This window comes from Brachyhypopomus gauderio, chromosome 15 (assembly GCF_052324685.1).
Source record: "Brachyhypopomus gauderio isolate BG-103 chromosome 15, BGAUD_0.2, whole genome shotgun sequence".
Lineage (NCBI taxonomy): Eukaryota > Metazoa > Chordata > Actinopteri > Gymnotiformes > Hypopomidae > Brachyhypopomus > Brachyhypopomus gauderio.
Genome location: NC_135225.1, coordinates 3,562,636 through 3,584,782, shown reverse-complemented (window position 1 = coordinate 3,584,782; position 22,147 = coordinate 3,562,636). Strand labels below are relative to the sequence as shown.

General features: G+C 43.3%; 1 protein-coding gene across 8 annotated transcripts in view; it reads left to right on the top strand.

Moving 5' to 3' along the window:
- Positions 1-21,865, top strand: part of kcnma1a (potassium large conductance calcium-activated channel, subfamily M, alpha member 1a) — a 149,765-nt gene extending 127,900 nt beyond the window's left edge. For 6 of the 8 annotated variants that reach the window (XM_076974801.1, XM_076974795.1, XM_076974796.1 and 3 more), the window contains 10 exons: positions 1,970-2,093; positions 2,700-2,924; positions 3,463-3,655; positions 7,204-7,317; positions 9,664-9,794; positions 11,562-11,756; positions 12,006-12,124; positions 14,849-15,073; positions 16,491-16,510; positions 17,855-21,865. In XM_076974801.1, the coding sequence (XP_076830916.1) occupies positions 1,970-2,093; positions 2,700-2,924; positions 3,463-3,655; positions 7,204-7,317; positions 9,664-9,794; positions 11,562-11,756; positions 12,006-12,124; positions 14,849-15,073; positions 16,491-16,510; positions 17,855-18,006 (1,498 nt within the window). In that variant the 3' untranslated portion in view covers positions 18,007-21,865. The remainder of the gene's footprint in view (positions 1-1,969; positions 2,094-2,699; positions 2,925-3,462; positions 3,656-7,203; positions 7,318-9,663; positions 9,795-11,561; positions 11,757-12,005; positions 12,125-14,848; positions 15,074-16,490; positions 16,511-17,854) is intronic. The other 2 variants (XM_076974798.1, XM_076974800.1) reach the window with 1 other exon arrangement.
- Positions 21,866-22,147: the final 282 nt, after the last annotated feature.

Genomic DNA, 22,147 nt, shown 5'->3' with positions numbered 1-22,147 from the left:
GATCTCTGGCCTCGGGCTCTTTGCTAAAGGCAGGCTGCCCCGCCCACGCGCGACACACCGCTCCACGCACGCCTGTTGATGTCGCCGTGGTCTCTTGACGTGCGTCCCGTGGAATTTTTCCCGAAGTGTTCTCATAAATGATAGAATCGCACAGGAACGTGTGATGGACGTTATGAGGCCAAATGCGGGGGAAAAAAAAAATGTTTCATGCTACCGTTGGAGTAATCGAGTGTGTGGTTAGGCTGATATATTTCTGCTGTGATTTATTATATTTGAAATGTATAAAAATATATATATATCTGCTCTGTGTTCCTTGTGTTTTATTGCTTATGAAGTCGTTGGGCTCAACAGTAGATGTCCTATAGAGTAAAATATACAGTGTAACAATATGACTGTAATCATGAGAAATGTGGTCACGAGAGGTTATAATGCTGCTAGGAAAACACCTAAAAAATACCTTAAAAAAAAAAAACACCCCATATGTCAGCTCTGTGGCCCATATGTGATTTTGTTCTCTGTCAAATCCAACGATGCAGTCTCCTCACATACGCAGAGGAAAGCCTGTCGTCCTCGAGTACAGATCTGCACTCGGGAGTGCTTTGGGCCCAGTGCGGAGATCCCACGCGCTAAATTTACGCTAGTTGGAGCATCAGTGCTGAGAGAGTAGCGGGCCCTCGTTCACGGTCACCGTTCCACCAGATCAGCGCCAGCCGTGCGGGTGCACCGGTATGGATTAGCCCGTTTGGTCGTGACAGTTTTCTGAAACATTAATGGCCTTCAGTTCAGGAGAGCGAAATGTGATTGGGCAAATTCCTAAAATATTTAAAGCGTGTCTCTGGTAAAGCTTTTACTGTTGGACGCGGACGCTCAGAGGTGGTGCGGGGTAAAAGCGGGTAATTGGCACCCCGTTCCGGTGCCACTCCGTCAGCGTGGGGCTGTGCTTGCTGTCTGGTGCCGCCTGGCTGTCAACGGGTCGGGACGCTGTGACTGTAGCAGGCGAAGGGACGCAGTGCACGGCAGGAATCCGCTCTGACACTGACGGGTCCGTCACCGCTGAAGCTCCTCTCCTCCCAGCCCAGGACCTGCTGCGGGCCCCGGGGACGGGCTTCTGATTAATGTCACTGTTAAAAGATAAGATACCTGCTTAAAGACAAACTGGTGTCACGGGTATATTTGCCGTAACCTTGATAAGGTTTGTTTGCTGTCGGTACGGTGAACCAAAGCGCTCATTAATGATGGGGGGGGGGAATCTAGCTGACTCCAACTGCACACGCCCTGCTCACGTCCTGCACACGCCCTGCTCACGTCCTGCACACGTCCTGCTCACGTCCTCACGTCCTGCACACGTCCCTGGGTGTAGGTGCGATCTCCTACAATTTGGCAAAAACTCTGACACCAGGGCGTAATGAACACAAAGTCTTGTTCTTTGAGACTTTCTTGTTGTTTTGCATATCCTGGTAATTCATATTCATAAACACTTATTCTCACAGGCTTAGTGATTATGTAGAATTACATGGTGTCCAGTCATCTCTCTCAGAAAATTACTAAACTCACCACAGGTCATAATTCACCTCAGCATTAATAGTCAAGTCATTTATTTATATTTTATTCTTAAATTATATTATTCCTATCCCTTGTGTAAATGTCTTTATTTTCAGTGCATTACAAGGACTAGTATATGGTGTGAATAATATAGTTCACTCATGTGTGAATATTAATCACTGATGTGAACTGATTTATGTATGTATAGTATTTACATTTTAACCCAAGTTCACTGCAGCATGAACACACTAATAATTAGGACCCTTCCAAAGGCTAAATACTGGACTCTTCTCTGCTGGACTAGAGCACTTGTGGCTGGACTAATGTGAGAACAGAAGATGAGATGGAAAAAAAATCTTGCATGCCTCTCTTCTCCTGTGGTGTACCGGCAATATACTGTGTGTTGTCTGTTTCCTTGCCCGTGTAGACACGACCCTCTGCTTATTCCGGGAAACGAGCAGATCGAGAACATGGATGTTAATGTGAAGAGATACGATTCCACTGGCATGTTTCACTGGTGTCCATCCAAAGACATCGAGAAGGTTATTCTGGTAGGTACTGTTCCACACTGCAGAGATGCACGAGGTCACATATCACAGACCTGACACCCATCTGTTAAGTGTCTCTATCTCAGTAACCTTACACACACACACAGCACGAACATAGCATACTATATTTATATAGTGCCTTCAGAGCACAGGAAATATACAAATATGAAGTATCAAATATCAAACACATGTTTTTTTCGTTTCTTTTTTTTTTTTTTTTTTTGGTTGACAGCTCTCATTTGTTTAATGTTCTTTTTCCATGTTCAATGTTTTCTCATTTAGTCAAATTCAATTAAAGTCACATTTAATTTGAAGCATGCATTTATGCTTTAGGCATCTAAATGTAATGAATGTTTACCAAATATTTAAGGAATACAGTTTTCATTCTCTTTTAAAGTTTACATGTCTTTCTAACAACAATTCCTCTCTGTCAAACTTTCCACTCCCTCACTCACACTCACACTCCCTCTCCCTCTTCCTCTTCCTCTTGCCCTGTCTGTCTTCCTCCTTGACTGACAGGCTGGAGGAGTGGCTCTTAGCTCAGAGCAGATTCTCTTTTGGCTGGTCGCTCGTGACAGTGTCACCTTCTTTTCGTTCTTCTCTCCACAGACGCGGAGCGAGGCGTCCATGACTGTTCTGAGTGGCCATGTCGTGGTCTGTATATTTGGAGATGTCACGTCTGCTTTAGTAGGCCTGCGAAACTTGGTGATGCCTTTAAGAGCCAGTAACTTCCATTACCACGAGCTGAAACACATTGTGTTTGTGGGCTCGCTGGATTACCTACGGAGAGAATGGGAGACCCTTCACAATTTCCCCAAGGTCTCCATCTTACCTGTGAGTACATCACAAAAACACGGAGACAGAATTGACATGAATTGAGTTTTTAGACTTTTATTAGACAATTAATATTTAATATTAATATTAATTAATATTTTATTAGACAGGTTTATTAGACAATAAACCTGCTTTGGGGGTTAAACCTGAATGTGGTGTGTGCTGAACACTCTGAGTCTCTAGGCGTGGCCCGTCTCTGTGCTGAGGTAGTCCTGGTACTAGGCTCTCTCGGGCTGTGTGAGGCACTGGCCCAGATGCCTGCTTAGCGCTCGTTATCACTGGCTTGACTGAATATTAAAAGTGGGCCCAAAATGCCGCCAGCGATGGCTACCCTTTAGATTAGAGAGCTTCCCCACCTCCCTGTGCATCGTTACATCAACTGAATGTCGCTGCCTTGGAAAAATCGTATACTTGTTAACGAATTTCCCACAGCTCCACAGTTCAATCTTTAATTTGTTTTTCTCCATCTTTCTATCTGTGTGTGTCTTCTCTCTCTCTCTCTCCCTCTCTCTCTCTCTCTCTCTCTCTCTCTCTGAAGGGTACGCCATTAAGTCGAGCTGATTTAAGGGCTGTCAACATCAACCTCTGCGACATGTGCGTTATCCTGTCAGCCAATCAGAACAATATCGACGACGCCTCACTGCAGGACAAGGAATGTATCTTGGCATCACTCAACATCAAATCTATGCAGTTTGATGACAGCATTGGGGTCTTGCAGGCTAATTCTCAAGGTAAAGAGGAAACCGGGACACTTGGGCTCACAGCCCGAGGGCACCGCACAGCTAGCTGGAGCCTCTCTGCTAGGGCGCAAACCTGCTGATTGCTGCGGGCTTTAAAAGACAAAAGGGCCCTAGTCATCTCCTAGGAAACCTACAGGAGCCAGTGAATAGAAAAGTTTGGCTAGATTACAAATGAATGACCAAGAGATAAAAAGAGTGCATTAGGGATTTTTAAAAACGTCAATACTATTACCTTATATAGTATAGCGTATTTGTTATACTTCTTGTGTTTATTGAAGTAATTAGTCATCCTTCAGTATACTGCGACAATCTCCTGGCTCTGTGTGTGTGTGTGTGCGGTATCGTCTCCAGTCTAATCAAAGCACTGCTAAACACCCCAAATATCCCACTGCAGACTGTGCAGTGTTTGCCTCCATTAGTGAAGCTGCAGCAGATTTGTTTGCCGACAAATTGAGTCGAACAGATTGTTTATGCATTCAGATAAACATGTAGCCCTCTTGTGCCCATCAGGATTCATCATCATTAAGCAGGCAGTACAAATCAGTGTCTATGCTGCTTCAGCTGCTGTTCATTACGCAGATCACACAGCCCACACAGGCTGGCCCACAACAATTAAGATCTCAGCCCTTACTGAGGTGACATTTTCCTCAGCTGAAGCTTGGGGGGTGACGTGTCTGGGAGAGGCGTGCGTGAGAGGAAGTTAAGTTGTTGCTCGCCGGTGTCTGTCTGTTTGTGAAGACCGGGTTCATTTCACGTGACCGATAGTAGACCTCGTTCGTCCCGGTGGAGGGAAACGTTCACGATGATACTGTCATTAACCCCCCCAGGAGATCATGGAAACATCTGGTATGAGATGTTGGAAGAGCGGCAGGTAGTTTATGTCATTATCTGGCTTCTCGGTGACAGGAACTTGTCAGGTCAGCGTAAGGTCCTTGTGCGCTTTTGAACTATATTGCCATTTATTCAAATAAGATGAAAATGTGAAAGTTAATAATACTTGGTCGAACATAATCATTTATTTACTGCATGGATGCTTTACATCCATTTATAAAACTTGACACATAACTCATAACTTAACAAATTATGAAATATTACCAAGTATTGAACTGATGTTTTTTTAAACACACACACATACAATTAAATAATATATACATTTTGAAGATTCGAGGTATAAAAATTGTAGTATAATACACAAAGTTTTATATACACACACATATATATAAAATGTCCTTTTTTTCCAAAAACTATGTAATTTCTCTGCTGTACTGTCAGACCACTTAGCATCTTGGCGCATGGTGTTGAATTTGAAGAAAAAGGTGTAAATGACTAAATCAGCAATCCTATCGCCAGGGGAATGGTACACCGGGCAAGTGCAAAGCGTCTAGTGCCTGAGGGTGTGTGTGTGTGTGTGTGTGTGTGTGTGTGTGGGGGAGAGGTCCTGTTCTCCAGCCCTACACCTGCAGACGTACAGCCATCCGCTTCATCACTGCGCAGTAGACGTTTAAACCTTAAACACCATCATGTGACTGAGCCTCATACAGGAATTATTATTTTCAGTTGGTGGGGGAGAAGAAGAGCTTCTGTACCCATGAAGGTACCTCAGATAAAACCTGCTCCATTTTGAGCTTTTTCCTCTCGGATATACGCAGTAGATCAGGCAGATTGGTTTTTATTGTGCCTGAACCAGCGGTGGAGACAATTACAGAACCACTTTGATTTGTTCAAATTATACATGTTGTGCAGTGTGCCTTGTGTGTGAGCTTAAAGCACATTAGGTCCCATGATAATCAAGTCCATTACACTGGCCAGTACCTAATCTTAATCTCATATTAAATGTGATGCGTGATCATCATCAGTGGCTAGAGTCTATAATTGGTTTGATATATTCGTTTCAAAATGTACATTATATTTTGATAAGCATATAAAGCAGTATTTAAGAGTGGCATCATCTAATTAATGTACTGATGTCTGTATGGGAAGGCTGCACTCCGATCAAATGCACAGGGGAGGGAGGTGTGTGTGTGTGTGTGTGTGTGTTGGGGGAAGGGTTGGGCAGTTCTTATATAATAATATAATAATAACATAATAATAATCTTATATAATAACAGAGCATAAGACCAACTCATGTTGTCAATAATGTATTAATATTCCATGAAAAAGTCTCTAGAACTTGCAATGGCCCTGATGCCAGTGGGTATCTGCTCCTACAGGAGAAGATGAAGACAAACAAGCCATTCTGGGTATACCAGCACTGTGCACATGTGCTGGGGGGGTGTGTGTGCGCGTGCGTGCATGTGTCTGCAAATTCTTTTAGACCTCACAAAACGAGTACGGTTTTTTACTTTTAATAATAAAAAATATGTTTCCATTAAATGGATCCTGTTTATAAAATCACCTCCATGAATACATGGCAAACAGAAAATCTTTTGACATTTTTTCTCCTCCATTGTAAGATTGTCAGTCAGTGTGATCTAAAGCAGTCTCTCTGAAGGGGCGTGACCCATCCACTGTCCTCTCCCACTAACAGAACCAGCGCGTGTGCGGATCGGCCCTGGCGTGAAGCTTCTCCCTACTGCAGGCTGTATTCTACACTTCAGTTTCAGGTTCAATAGCGGAAGTGTTAACTGTAGTACTACCCACCTGGCTTTGTTTTGAGAAGTGAGCCTGACGTTTCACAGACATTAGGAAGAGGGGGTTAACCAGTGTGGTGGTGTAACTTCCCGGCGAACAGCTCGACTCGCTGTGGCACGGTTCATGTGATGTGTCAGCGCTGTACACAACAGCAGGAGCCTTTTGTTCACACTGTGAAATTTGGGGAAAGTGGGCTTGTGTGGCGTCTCCTCGCGTGTGTATCCGCCGCAGACGGGCGGCACACGTACACAACGCCTCCCTTAAAACTTTGTGACCCGAATCTATTCACATTATGTTTGCCGCTGTTCAGAAAAAAAAAAAGAAAGAAAGTATATGCTTGCATTTTTCTCTAGTCAGCACTAAATGATGGATGTCAAAACAGGCCTGATACATTATGCATGTGGCATTACTGATTTAAGGTGTTTACTTGTCAGCTTGAGCAAATGCAAAAGTGTCAAGTCATGTGAATTCATAGTCCTGTCACCGCCGCTTGTATTTCATGGCTGCGAATCGCGTTTTCACATAAAAGGTTTTCAGGATCCACTTCACCAATTTTATGGTAACAAAATGAACAACATATAAAATTTATATCTGCCAGCTGATGGAAGGCAGCAAACGCTAAACACGTCTGGGTTGACCTCTAAAAGTAGGGTGGCAAGACTGCAGTGTTTGGGGGCCGCCACTGGGGGGCCCCGCGGGCCGCCCGCTGCCACCAGCTGCCTCTCCCTGCCACACTGCCACTCCCATCTTCCACGCAGCGCTCCGCCAGCTCACACAACACGGCTGACACGGCCCATAATTATACAGATGTCTTCAGCCACTGCTCATGTAACCATTACTGTGACACCAGGTGTTATATACTCATTGGCTGATCTCCCCCCCCCCCGTTCCTGTCTCCTTTGCTCCAGGTTTCACGCCTCCTGGCATGGACAGGTCCTCTCCAGACAACAGTCCCGTGCACGGCTTGGTCCGCCAGGGTTCTGTCACCACGGGTTCCAACATCCCCATCATAACTGAATTAGGTGAGCAGCAGGGTGGGGCGTGTACCGTGTCAAGGCTGAGTGTGATTAGAATCTAAAACTAATGCCGTAGCTGCCTAACCGGCCACGCCTTGATGTCTCTGTGCCGCTTCGCCTGACGTGACGCGTGTCTGTCGTGCCATACGAGGTGTCCTGAGCAGAACAGGTCCACGCCGTGTGCTTTAACAACAGCCCCCGTCAGCACACACGCACAGGGCCCGATTGCAAGAGGCAAAAAGCCTGTTGTAAAGTGGGTCCATGTATTAATAACAATGACGGCGGTGGTATTCCCAGGGCGGGGGGGACTCATGAAAGTTTCAGATCTCGGAGGGCACTAAAGCGTGCGGGACCTGCCACTCCAGCTCACAGGTGACCCAGTTCCAGCGCACCACAGCGGAGGGTCCCGCAACGTCTCGCACGCTCACACTACAGCGGCCCTGCAACCAGACACCACCCCCGAGGCCTTCCAGACTCTCACAGCTAATGCTCATAATCTCTGTGCAGCTAGAGTAGCCGAAATAGTGGGACAAAAACGAAAATAGACCTGTTTTAGGTGTTTGCACCTTAATCCCACCGAGTATTGTTTTTATGTCGTGCACCTTGCCGCTATAGCAACTACAGAACTAAAGACGGCCTCTTCCTGGAGGCGGGGCCTGTTTACCACTCAGACGCCGGTGGCTGACGTCTCTCTCTGCACTCAGAGACAACGTGGCCCTCTTGAGGCAGATACGTTGCCTTTAGATTTCTAATCCCACTGTTGACATGATAACTCTCATTTGTGTTTTTCCTTCTTGTCTGCCTGTGAACCTGTTTCAGTAACAGTCTCCCCCCAACGCTGTTTTATCGTCATTAGCTAAGCCTGGCAAACTACTGCCTTTGGTTTCATTCAGTCAGGAAAAAAACAGTGGGATCAACATACAAATGATAACAGAGCTGGGTAAGACGTGTCCGTGTCCTCGGCTGTATCACCTCAGAGCTCCACTCCTCCATCTGCTTGTCTTGGTTTCCGTGGCTGCAGACGACGCCTGCTCCCCTGGCATCACTTTCAACACATTTTTTATTCTTGGTTCTGGTTGAAATTGACTGTCTTGTTTTGGACTTATTTTATGATTTTTTTTTTTCCCCTGCCCCTCACCCCCCCGTCCGCCCAACACCCCCCCCCCCCCCCCCCCCCCCCCCCCCCCCTCCGTGAGCATCGCTAGGCCTTTGATCACGCTAGTCTGTCCTTGTGGCTGCTTCCATAGCGTCTCCCTGCAGTTCATTTCTGGAGCCCAGGCTGGTGTTCATCAGACGCCTGTCTGAAAGACTGACGTTTCTCTTCCACAGCTCACAGGAAGTCTGGGAAGAAAAAAAAAAAAAAAAGTCAAAAGCCCCCCCCCCCCCCCCCCCCCCCCTCCCCAAAAAAAAAGGAAAAAAAATATATATATAAACAAAACAACAAAGGCCTCCAGATAAAACCTTTAAGATATTTATTTTTATTTACTTCTTTTGGTGCTGGTCCTAATTCCTGAAGTATACATACTGAAGCGGGCTAAACCAAAGCCCAGTGTGAACCCAAACAGAACTAGAACCAGCCCCTCTCCTCCAGACCGGCTACTCCAGAAAATACCCTGTAAAACTAGAAATACCCCCAGAAATACTCACTGCTACTAATGTTGCGGGTAAACTAAATACCCTCAAATTATCACTGCCACTGTGTTTCAATGAAATTCCCTCAAATCCCCCCACATTCAGTGTTAAATGTGCAGGTTTTTTCCGTCAAATTTGCCAGTGTGTCAGAATTGTGGTTGTATTCCTGATCTTATACTGATCTGTCTTCATTAGTGAGGAACATACAATTGGGTTTTGTTGACATTGCGGGAGTAGTGCTCATTCCTCACAGATTATGCTCCTCATTACTATTTAAGCTTGATATATTCCACAGCTTATGCATTTGGATTTAGTTAAAAAAATAATTCATATTTTCCTTTCCAAAAATATTCATGGTGCATCCTTTTCAGATACAGTAGTGGTATAATCCAGATTACCTCATATTTTTAAAATGTTATTGAAAATGGTTGAAATTTCAAACTGCATGATCTCTGAGGTGCATGTTTGTTTACTATCTGGTGTTTATTTCATTGTTATTGTTTATCAGATCTGGGCACCACACACACAGTATTCAGGCAGTGGTTCAGTACTGTGATTGGTTATTTAAAGCATACATTTAAAGCAGGTTACCTGAACGCCCTGTGTCACACGTGACGTGACTGAACACGTGTGCTGTTTGCTCTTGCACGTGCCACGTCAGTAAAATGGCTACAGTGCGCGTTTGTCTCGGTGTTCATGATGCTTCTCTGCGCCAAACAGTGAACGACTCAAACGTTCAGTTCCTGGACCAAGATGACGACGATGACCCGGACACGGAGCTGTACCTGACCCAGCCTTTCGCCTGCGGTACCGCCTTCGCTGTCAGCGTGTTGGACTCGCTCATGAGTGCTGTGAGTTTCACACAGAGCACCCACAAATATGTCACTCACAGAGAGAACAGCTCAGCTCCTCACACACACACACACACACACACACACACACACACACACACACACACACACACACACACACACACACACACACACACCTACCTGTAAGGACAGTAACTTTTACTCGTTTTCTTTTTTTAATTCACCAGAGTGCAAACCCTGCAGCATTCGGGCGCTTTACAACCAGCCTGTAATTCAGGGTTATGTATGTGCAACTTTAAATATTTGTATGCGGATAAGTATCGTCATAATAATATTGGAAATTCTTATTTAAAAACAACATTCATTCTAATGTGGAACATGTACTGTGATTACATATGTGAAGGCCGCAGAAATTTGCGAAATGTCTAGTATTAAATCATAATTACACTATTGAGCTATTGCCTTTTTTTTCATTATGGAGTAGAAAAGAAAAGTAATAAAATGAATGTACGGTAATTTTTCAGTCTCTGACTGTTACTGCGTTTGCAGTGTTTTGCATTGTCAGGTTTGTGTACTTTGTTAAATACTGGAAGGTCCAAAGGCCGTGAGGTTTTACTGCAGTCCCAAGGTTCTGGCCTCCTGGGCGGTTATGCAGCGGTGTACGGACCCAGCAGCTCTCGCTGGGCTTAGATGTAGGACAACAGTGTTTCTGCTAGGCAGAGGTTCATAAATGAAACGGCACATTGATCAGACGGCACTGTCAGCCGCAGTGACATCAAAAGGAAAGTTGTTACCAAGACTCCTCATATAATGTGTCATGAAATGAACTTTCAAAAGGCTTATTAGATCCTTTAACAAGGTAAGTGCTCCCTGTCTCATTAATGGCCCTGACACACACTATGGGTGCCGAGGAGGTCCAGAAGCCTTCATCTCCAAACAATGTCATCTTGGTTGGAGGGAGAGAGAGGCAGTTCGTTCCTCCTCTCCGATCTTTCCCCCCGGATCTCCCCTCACCTGTGACCGCTGCTCCCCGCCGATCCGCCTGATGGCTTCATCCCCGTCTGCTTCCACTGTGAGTGAGGTTAGAACAAAGCGGTGTTGGAGCGCTACACCCTGGACAAAGGTGGACCTAATAGACAGAGCACATCCGTCATCCTGCCGAGTGGTGCTGTCAGGAGTCTGGAGAGGTGTCATTCCACCGCACAGTCCGAGTCCCACATCCTTCTGCCACTCAGGCCAGCGCCTGACACACACACACACACACACACACACACACACACACACACACACAGTCAGCACCATGCAATCATGTAGCAGAGTGGGCGTCAGTACTGTAATAACAAGGTGACAAAGCAACGGACTGACCTAAGATGTTCTGAGATGTTCTGGACCGATTTGCTTTGCATTACTAATATTTATTATTAAGACTTTCGTTTTTTGTATATATTGAATACGATATTTCTGCATCTGCACCGCATCTCCGCAGATGTACATTTTAGATGTAAACGCCCACCCGCTAGCTGCAATCTGGACTACTTAAAGATAATTAGTTCTGGTAATGATAATTGATACGAGAGGTCTTCTGCTACTGCAGTGTGTGAGACTCTCTCCTGGCAGGCATGGCTGGTGATATCAAATGAACGTTGTAGAAGAGAACAACAACATCTGGCTTAATTGTGTTGGTGTGTCTCCCCTCGGCTCGGGGAGCGTGACGGGAGACAGCTCAGGGTGTAGATAACAAGGCTCAGGATGTCTCCAGAACCCTCGCCGTCTCACGCCGTCCCGTCCGTCCCCCCCCCCCCGCAGACATACTTCAACGACAACATCCTGACGCTGATCCGGACGCTGGTGACGGGTGGAGCCACGCCGGAGCTGGAGGCTCTGCTAGCGGAGGAGAACGCCCTGCGTGGGGGCTACAGCACGCCGCAGACGCTGGCCAACAGGGACAGGTGTCGCGTGGCCCAGCTGGCCCTCTACGACGGGCCCTTCGCCGACCTGGGGGTGAGTGGGCGCTTACAGGGAGCTGACGCGCTGTCTCACTCTCGCCAGCAGGGCGGCGCCCCGTTTCGGGAACAGTGATCCATATTTTTATACCACAATAGCGTTTGGGTCACACAGAGATGACACAAATTCAGAGGATTTTCCTGCTGTTTATAAAGTCTAAAAGACGAAAGGCTGTGTGCTGTGCGGTGTGGACTTTTTGGTTTTAACTGTTGCCCAAAGTATTAATGTGTCTTCTGTCTCTTGTAGGATGGCGGCTGCTATGGGGATTTATTTTGTAAAGCTTTGAAAACATACAACATGCTGTGTTTCGGAATCTATCGATTAAGAGACGCACACCTCAGCGCACCCAGCCAGTGCACCAAAAGGTGAATGCCCCTCTGGACCTCGTGTCCATCAGACCTCGTGTCCATCAGACCACGTGTCCATCAGACCTCTTCTCACATGTTCCAATCTTTTAATTTTCTAACTTGTTTAAATATTCAGTACAGTGCCTGGTTAAAGATTTGTGTTGACATACAGTAATGCATATATCAATCGATCAATCAATCAAATTTTATTTATATAGCGCTTTTTACAACAGTTGTTGTCACAAAGCAGCTTTACAAGTGCCGAGTCCTAGCCCCCAGTGAACAAGCCAAGGGCGACAGTGGCAAGGAAAAACTCCCTAGTTTCCCTAGAAAATAAAACAGGGAAAATTAGCTCTGTATGAGGACATATACAGGACAGATGAAATTAAACACATTTCTGGAGTGTGGCAGCAACTCCGGCATTAAGTTAAATTATTACAGCCTAGCTAAAAAGGCAGAACCAGAAGGTAACATAGGCTTGGGGGCATTCTGAGACAATGGCATCCATCCACTGCACTGTCAACAAACTTGAGTGACCACGAGCAGTGACAGGACGACAGCACCAGCGCCCCAGTCTACCATAAAACCCTTCGTCTATGAACCCCTGGATCTGTGCCTTTATCTAAGGGGGGATGTTAATTATCAAACGCTAAACCAAATAGGTGGGTTTTCAACCTAGACTTAAAGATTGTGACTGTGTCAGAGTCCCGTATGCATTTTGGAAGGTTGTTCCAAAGCTGGGGGGCCTTATAAGAAAAGGCTCTTCCCCCTGCTGTTACAATATTAATTTGTGGAACTAATAAAAGACCAGCACCCTGTGATCTTAGTGGATGTGGGGGTTCATAGTAGGAAATAAGTTCCTGGAGGTATTCAGGAGCAAGCCCGTGCAGTGCTTTATAAGTTAATAATAGAATTTTAAAATCGATATAGAATTTAACTGGGAGCCAATGCAGGGCTGATAGGACTGGTCTAATATGCTGAAATTTTCTAGTTCTGGTCAGAACTCTGGCTGCGGCATTTTGAACTATTTGAAGTTTATTTAAATTCCTATTTGAACATCCTGACAGTAATGAGTTACAGTAGTCTAATCTGGAGCTAACAAAGGCGTGCACCAATTTTTCTGCATCATCCTGTGATAATGCATTTCTTAACTTGGCAATGTTGCGGAGATGTAGAAAAGCTATCCTAGTAGTATTATCTATATATTTATCAAATGATAGGTCGGAGTCGAGTATGACGCCTAGGTTTTTGGCTACTGTGCCAGGTGTAATGGGGTAGTCTGCAAGATTAAGCATTAGATCTGGAATTTTCTGTCTTGAGGCCTTAGGGCCCAGGAGGAGAACTTCTGTTTTGTCCTCATTTAGTTGGAGGAAGTTTAGAGACATCCAGCATTTAATATCTTTAACACAGGCCTCAATTTTTCCTAAACTGAGTTTGTCATCAGGTTTGGCTGATATGTAAAGTTGAGTGTCATCTGCATAGAAGTGAAAATTGACACCATGTTTGTTTATAACTGTGCCCAATGGTAGCATATATAATGTAAATAATAGTGGTCCTAAGATGGAGCCTTGCGGGACCCCATATTTAACTATTGTACATTTGGATGGAATATTATTGAGCTCTACAAACTGATGGCGATTTGTCAAGTAAGAGTTAAACCATGAAAGGGCTGTGCCTGAGACTCCAACCCAGCGTTCTAACCGCTTTAGCAAGATCCTATGATCAATTGTTTCAAAAGCTGCACTAAGATCAAGAAGCACTAACAGCGATACATAGCCTTGATCTGAAGCAAGGAGGAGATTATTTGTTACTTTGACTAATGCTGTTTCAGTACAGTGATGGGGCCTGAAGCCAGATTGGAACTTTTCAAATATGTGATTCCTGTGCAGATATAAGCATAATTGCTGGGCAACAGCTTTTTCTATGATCTTGGATATAAATGAGGTGTTTGAAATAGGTCTATAATTAGATAGGACAGTCGGATCAAGATTTGGTTTCTTGATCAGAGGTTTAATAACTGCTAATTTACATGATTTGGGCATGTGACCTATTGTAATGGATGAGTTAACTATAGTTAGAAGAGGTTCAGTTACCGCTGGTAATACCTTTTTTAATAACTTTGAGGGAACTGAGTCTAGAGTGCAGGTAGTACAATTTAAGGAAGAAATGATTTTCTCTAATTCTGATTTTGGGAGTGGATGAAAAGCATCAATTTTTCTCCCGGTATGTAATTTGAATCAATATCAACCAAACCAGATGACATACCCATTGTATTGCTAATAAAAGGTTTTATATTTTGTCTAATATTCTCTATTTTATTATCAAATAAATCTATAAATACATTACTGGTGAGGTTTACTGGAATCTGAGGTTCTTTAAGTTTTAGAAATATTATTAAAAAGAAATCTAGGATTGTTTTTATTTTTCTCTATCAGTGAGGCTAAGTATGCTGAGCGTGCTTTAGTGAGAGCCCGTTTGTACTCAATAATGCTATCCTTCCAGGCACTATGGAATACTTCCAATTTAGTAGATTGCCATTTACGCTCTAATTTACGTGCTATTTGTTTTAAGTTATACACATATGTTATCATATCATATATGTTTGATACTCATTTTAAAACATACATTTATTAGGATACACTATGAACAGAACTCACGGCCATTTCACTGAGTTAATTGTTTATGTTGATAACAGTGTCATCACGTCCTTGCATCAGAACCAATGTTCTAACATCTCCACAGATATGTCATCACCAACCCGCCGTACGAGTTCGAGCTGGTTCCCACAGACCTGATCTTCTGCCTGATGCAGTTTGACCACAACGCGGGACAGTCCCGCACCAACCTGTCCCACTCCTCTCACTCCTCACACTCCTCCAGCAAGAAGAGCTCCTCCATCCACTCCATCCCTGCCACCAACCGACAGAATCGCAGCAGTAAGGGCCGAGACGCGCGGGACAAACACAAGTGAGGACAACACACAGGACCCCCCCCCCCCCCCCCCCCCACGACCCTTTGACCTTGTACTGTGCATTCTTTCTGTGTGTGTGACTGTGCTTCTTGTCTGTTGAGCATATGCTGTGCAGAAAGGACTGTGAGTGTGTGTGTTTTTAGTTCCGTTTGTTCACGTGCACATCATCAGCACATTACTCCACCACACAACTCAGGACCATAGCAGCTCTGATCTGCGTATGGCAGTTCCATTATGTTGATGGAACCAGTCACCCACTTTAAAGCATTGTTTTTCCAAATACACATATATACATATATATTTTTTATATCTTTATTTAACGTATAGACATCTCTTCAGTATTGGTAGATGGTTTTAGATTTATCTGTGTGTCTTGTTTGAGTTTTGAGTATAGATGTATGGTTGTGTTTATTCACAAATATTTGTATGTAAAATATATACAAATATATATTTTGTGGTTTGTTCTAATTTTTTTTGAATGATAGAGGTTTATGTGACTAAAACTTTTCTGACATGGCCTAAGTCTTTATGTCCAAATAGAGGTGGGCAGAACGTTGGATTTCTTCCTGGGTGGTCTCATCTCCATTTGTGCCTGTGGGAACTGCATGTTCGTGTTTTAGCCTGTGTTGCTCATTCTTAGCTGTGTTTTTTGGTAATTTTGAATGTGCTAGTTGGGATGTGCAGCTGATAGACGTCGTTCAGGTTCCCCAACATCCCAACACAATTGCAGATGCAGCCACACTGCTGCTCCTTTAGGTAAACCCATTTTGGAATGAAGAGGTCAAATGAATGAAAGGATATTGAAAATCGAGATTTTTACAGGGCTGTTTGGAAACACCATCCCTTCCAAAAAGCCTGCAACTGCAAGGTATTACAGAAAGTTGTTCAACATTTCATTTTTACAACCTGAAACATAAATATCATCCCTCTACTAGAAAAATGTAGGATGTCTAAAGTACAGGATGACACCTCATCTTACATACAACAGATATTTTTGGACTTAATTGAGAAATACGTTATCTTAAAAGGCAGCCAGTAGCATTTTTTACTTAAATGTTTTCATTTTTCAAAAATATTTATAGTGTTCAGACATACTTTTCTATCACTAGAATGCAGATGTATCTTTATGCTCTTATTCATGTGTCTAGGTATTTCACAAAAAGCAGTATTACAGTTAAATAGACATTACATGCATTTGTCATTAAAGGATTAATTCTATTAATTAATTAATGCTAGGGAACTGTTAATTGTTTTATAATTCCCAACCCTAGTGTTCCTGAAAGTGACTTTCTCCTGAAACAGTACTGTAACATAAAGGACATGGTCATGTCAGTAACCTTGTTGTGGACATGTCTCTTGCCTTAAGAAATGTAAAACTTACTTAGAACGCTTCTTTTTCTGATATGCAACAAGGATCAATAGAATGTGCCAAGGTACGCAAGCTAATGATTCTGCATGATCTAGCGCCTGTCGTGAGATACCCGACTCATAAATGTCCGTGTGCAGCTCTGCCGTGTGAGGGGGTGTTGGGTCTTGCTCTCAGAGGAGGTCATGCCTACATTTCACCGTTGCTTTCTGGTAGAAAGCAAATGGCTGCTGCTAATGGCTAACTCGTCATGCTTACGATCACCCGAGCATCGCATGTGGTTGATCACGCTCCTTTACTTTCTCCTCAACACCCGAGTCCATCCGATCAGTTTCTGTGGACTCTCCACCCTGTCTGTTTGACTTCCTCTTCGTGTGTGTATCATGAGGTTTGGTACACGACTTGTATTGCGTGAGAGGTCTGTGTGTCTGCACATTATTCTTATACATCAAACTGATTTTCCATTAACTCCACATTTTCCATGTGGATCGATGAGAATAGGGTCGGTACTCCGGAACCGAGTGATTCTGCCCACTTTGTGTAACAAACTACCTGTACAGGTGGCTTGACTCTAAATTGAGGCCCAATCAGAAGTTCCTCCCTAGTCAAGGAAAGTTGACAGCTAAATGTCCTCGTGGCAGAAGTCTCCTCATAATGTACGAAAGAGAAACGTGATGAGAGGGTCTCCGCTTCTGAAATTGCTTCCCTTAACTCTTGCCACGCCGGAGGACGGCTCGGGGCGATGTGAGCGTGGTAGTGAACTCGGGGGGTGTGTGGTGGAGTGAGGCGGGTTGACTCCTTGCACCTCCACAGGTTACACTACGCTGACATCAAACGCACGCACCCTGACACTCCAGCCCGAAGGCCTCCGCCGGCTGACACGCCACACTCGCCAGCAGAGATCACGTCGCAGTCGCAGTTAGGAATGTCGCAGTGCTCGGAAATGACACTGCTGCCTGTGGGAACCCGAGCAGGCTGAAGACAGGATTGTGACCCCCCCCCCCCGTGCGGCTTTAAGTCCTGCGTAATTTGGCACGGCGCGTCTCACTTCCCAGACGTGCGCGTGACTCGTCGGACGTGAGAGCGGCTTGACCCCACCGTGATGACACAAAAACACAGCATGGCGTTTATTCCATTCCTTTAGTCTACAGTATGTCCCTTGTGTTTAGAGGCTGTAAATGCTTTTACATACATTCTGCTGTCTTGTAACGAGAGAGATGGTAGTTTAGGTGTTAGTAGACGTCCACAACCTGTATCTTCACCCTGTGGTTGTTGAATGTCATTTATCTTCTTTAGGTAGAACAAAGAGGTTTTTGGTAAATAGAGAACGGGTTGTGCAGGATTTGTGTCACTAATGCTGTGCTTTTTTTTGTCCCGTCTCCTGCCTCCGTTGTGTCTGGCTGTCCCACAGAAAAGAAGTGGTTTACAGATGAGCCTCAGAACACCTACCCAAGGAACATTCAGATCCAGCCCATGACCACGCACATGGCCAATCAAGTCAATCAGTACAAATCCACTAGCAGCCTGATTCCACCTATCAGAGAAGTTGAAGATGAATGCTGAAAGCCTGACGGGGGAGAGAGTTGGGAACATCCCATCGTGAAAGACGGGTGGTGATGGTGATGATGATGATGAAGCTTCCCTTGCACCACGACCCAAGGGTTCTGTTGTGAACATGAAGACTGGAAGGGACCTTCTTATGTGTATACCTTTAATGTTACTTCCATGTTTTTGGAAACATTTAATTTATAAATGTATACATAGTGATGTATAAAGACAATCAATTAAGGATTGTACAGCCCCCCTAGCACTTTTTGAAATTATGTTAAAACAGTTAAAAAAAAAAAAAAAGTACTTCCTGTAATTCTTTGCAATATCTCCTGTCTGTTGTGACCTGACTGTGCAGAAGGGTTTTGTGTTCTGGAGGATGAGGGTCACGCTCATTAAGCTCTTTCTTACTTTACCCAAAGATCCTCTCAAAGTCCCACGCGTCACCTTTCACACACTCTCATTTGCTTCTTTTTTGCACTAAACATAATCAAGTTACTGTGGAATAACTTGACATCAAATGTTGCTCTGGGTTGCGCACTGGATTATGTCTGGGTAACAGAACGAATGTCTGCTGTCTTTTCACTGAGTGGTAAAGGGAACTTGCTGGCTGAGTGTGTAGCACGAAAGTTCTCGTTGGTGGAGACAGGTGACGAGCGGGACAGGGCCAGAGTCCCACAGGCTGTGTGCCAGGGGCATTCGTTAGACAACTCCGAACACGCCGTGCACAGCCTGGACATATAGAGAGGGAACGTGACATAATTTCTATCCATAGGCACCGACCGGTCTATCATACATGGGAGTGTATTTGCCATATTCATGTAATAATGCGATAGGTTGTCCCCAGCTTAGTCCTGAAAAAAAAATTGGCAATACATTCTGAGGATATGCACTACTTTAGACGACGTCTTTCCATCATGCTTGACTACTGCTGTTGCCGTGGTTGGAGAACTGTGTGATTAACGTTCATCCTGTGTTCGTTTGGTTTGTGCCTGTGGATCTTTTATTAATGAAAAAGGAGTGTGGTATACACACTGCACATGCTGATAATACTACTATGATTGAGCTTTCAGACCATATTTAACATTTGCTCCCATTGTAACAACAACAACAAAAAACCATAAATGTGCGTACGATTGAATATAATGCCACATATTGCGAAAAGTGGGCATCCCTGCTTCCTCCGTGCGAGTGTAACCACTGCCTGGCACAGGGCTGTCACAGAGGCAGGAGCGTGTGCTTGGATGTTTCTCTGTGACCAGCCATGGTGCCTGAACACTGTAGACAGAACTAGACCGATGGACAAGCCAAGCTCAATCATAGTTGTCAATTATCACCAGAAGTGAACCTTGAGAATTCAACTGTGTTGCTCTGGTACTAGACTGTACGGAATACACTTAAAAATTCCTGGATGGGCGTGTAGACTTTATGTTAACTGGGAGGTATGACAAATACATATGTTAAGCAGAACTTTGAACTTTGCTTAAAATATTCTGGCAAATTTATACATACTGTACGTACATACTTATTTTTTATCCATATGAGCGTAATCATTTTGTACTTATTTTTATACATATCAAAGAACTTTATTTCTAAAATGATCTTAAATGCATCTTACAAAGACTACAGTGCATACCAGTTCACTTTGGTGTTCATTTTCCCCCCTTGGCAACAGAACATATCACATTGTTTTAAGAAGCTCACACAAAATGTCTATCTTGTGTTATAGGAGACACCTGAGTCAAAAGGGTACCAACATCAGCACTCCATTTGTTTTTGTCTTGATACTCGATACATGGGCTGCTGTGGAAGACCGCTTTGTAGCTAAATGAACTTAAAAATAGTGTACCATGATACATTTTCATTGGCTAATATTTAAATAAATATTGATACAGTCTTTAGATGTAAACAAGTTTAATTTGAGCATTTAAAAGCGAATGTGGAAGGTTGATACAAACTCAGTAAGGTGCATGATGGGTAATTGCTAATGGTTTGTATCTTCCCTTTCTCTCATGTGAGTAGAATTGATAATGTAATTGTTGATACTGGCCTAAATTAGGTCCCAGAAAACAGAGTAGGACGCTGAAGTATTTCAAGTGCATATATCAAAAAGACATTTAAAATGGAGCAAGATTTGCAGTGAGCAAACAGCCATGACATAAGAGAAAAAAAATACCTTTCGTGCACTGAGGAAATAAACGGATAACTAGTGTTGAAGTTTGTTGTGTAAATTCTGCCCATTATAAGCCACATTTTGTTTTCTGAAGGGATCCCAGCTTTAGTGTTTGCCTATTGGATGTAGTACGACTTTACTGCAGACAGTTGGGCTTCGTCCTGAAGTGATTTTCTGAATTGTGAATACATTGATGTTACACTTTGTAGCAAGTAGATTTCTTAAAAAAAATGTGAGTAAAATGTATGTAAAATTGGATTGTCAATGACATACTTGCTAGCCTGAAAAATTTATTCTGATCTAAAATCAATCATGACTCACTATCAATGGATAGTTCATTTTTCTTTTTTTTTGCCATCAATTATTTGACTATGTAAGATCCTTTTCCTGTAATGAAACTCCTGCAGTACATTACAAAGAAAAGCTAACGAACGGGTGAAAGCAGGTTTCATTTAATGAAACACTTGAAGGCTAGTTTCAGAGTATTTTTTTAAGTACAAAGTTATATATGAATTCTTTAATGATGTCAAAGTTTACATTCCATTTTATCAGTTTTATGTTACAGTTGTCGTTTGCTTGAGAGTCGCAATCATACATTTGTTTACATTTGTTGTAAATTAGACTTCTGGGATCGCTAACTTGAAATACGGAATAATAATAATAATAATAATAAAATTAAATAACAATAAAGCAGGATTGTTAGGAGAAAAGCAATGTACATTGTTTGTTTTTTGTAGTTGCAGTTGAGATTTTTTTCTTTCATTCACCCCTAAAGTCCTCAAAATGATCAGAATGGTTGTTGTGGTTTAGCTTGATTTTTGACCTTCTTCTCCAGTGCAAGATTCCCACCAGTACCACGCGGTACCATGCAGTTCCACACAGTCTATGTGTACTTAATGGAAGGGGAGACCTGTCCTCCCCATGTGAGTCTGTCTAAAGTGCCACGGTGCTGTCTCCTATACAGCATCATTCAGTCATGTGGTTTAAAGGAGCCGGTGAGTTCGGTGGCATCGGCTGGCATGGGGGAACATCCGAGCCCTCTGCCCTCATGCCAGTGTAGTGCCAGGCAGTGGTACAACTAAGGAGGAACGCTTCAAGACCCACTACGGCGAAAAGTGGCATTTATTTTGGAAAACGTGAACATATAGAACTCACCCTAAAACTTCAATGCAGTTTGGGACTAATGGAATAAACACTGACTGAACGATGCAGGAGAGGCACTAAATGAGTTTATTTTTTGTTTGTTTGTTTTTATGATCATCTGTCTATTTGTTCAAGAGTATTTTAGTCAAATTATATCAGCTTTAAGTACAAACTTACTAATGTATGTCATATAACACTGTCATCTTACATAATTCTGGCAATTTTATTCTAATGTATACAATAAACAGTATGAGGGAATTAAGTCTTAACAAGCTGAAATTCCATCATTTTTTTTCCAGTTATAAAACACAAGAAATGAAATTTATATTTAATTATTGACATATTCATTACAGGAAAAAGGAATTTATCATAGCAGATTTAACTGTTTGAACTGTTTTAGCTAAGGGATAAATGAAGAAATTGATGGTGCTGAGTTGATCTACCTGACTCTGTCAAATATAACCTGCTGATAAATATACTGTCTTGTACAAAAAGTTTGTACATAAATTGTACATGTTTCTTTTTGTATTTTCTCAAATTAAAATGGATGTATTTGTGTTCTAAATGTTGAGTTAGTTATTTGTTGATTTTTCCACTTTGTCAGCAGTGAACTACAGCAGCTTTCGTAATGTGAGCAAACACAACGGATAATGATGTGCACTTAACGACCAACACAATGAATTAGAAATGTAAGGCGGAAGAATCCATTTTAATCTCAACTGTCTATGAGAATGACTTATGATAGAGAGTGTGTGTGTGTGTGCGTATAGAATGACCAAACCCTGTGTTCAGATACAGACTGACAAAAATGTTAACGGTGAACTGAGTGGACATAGCAGT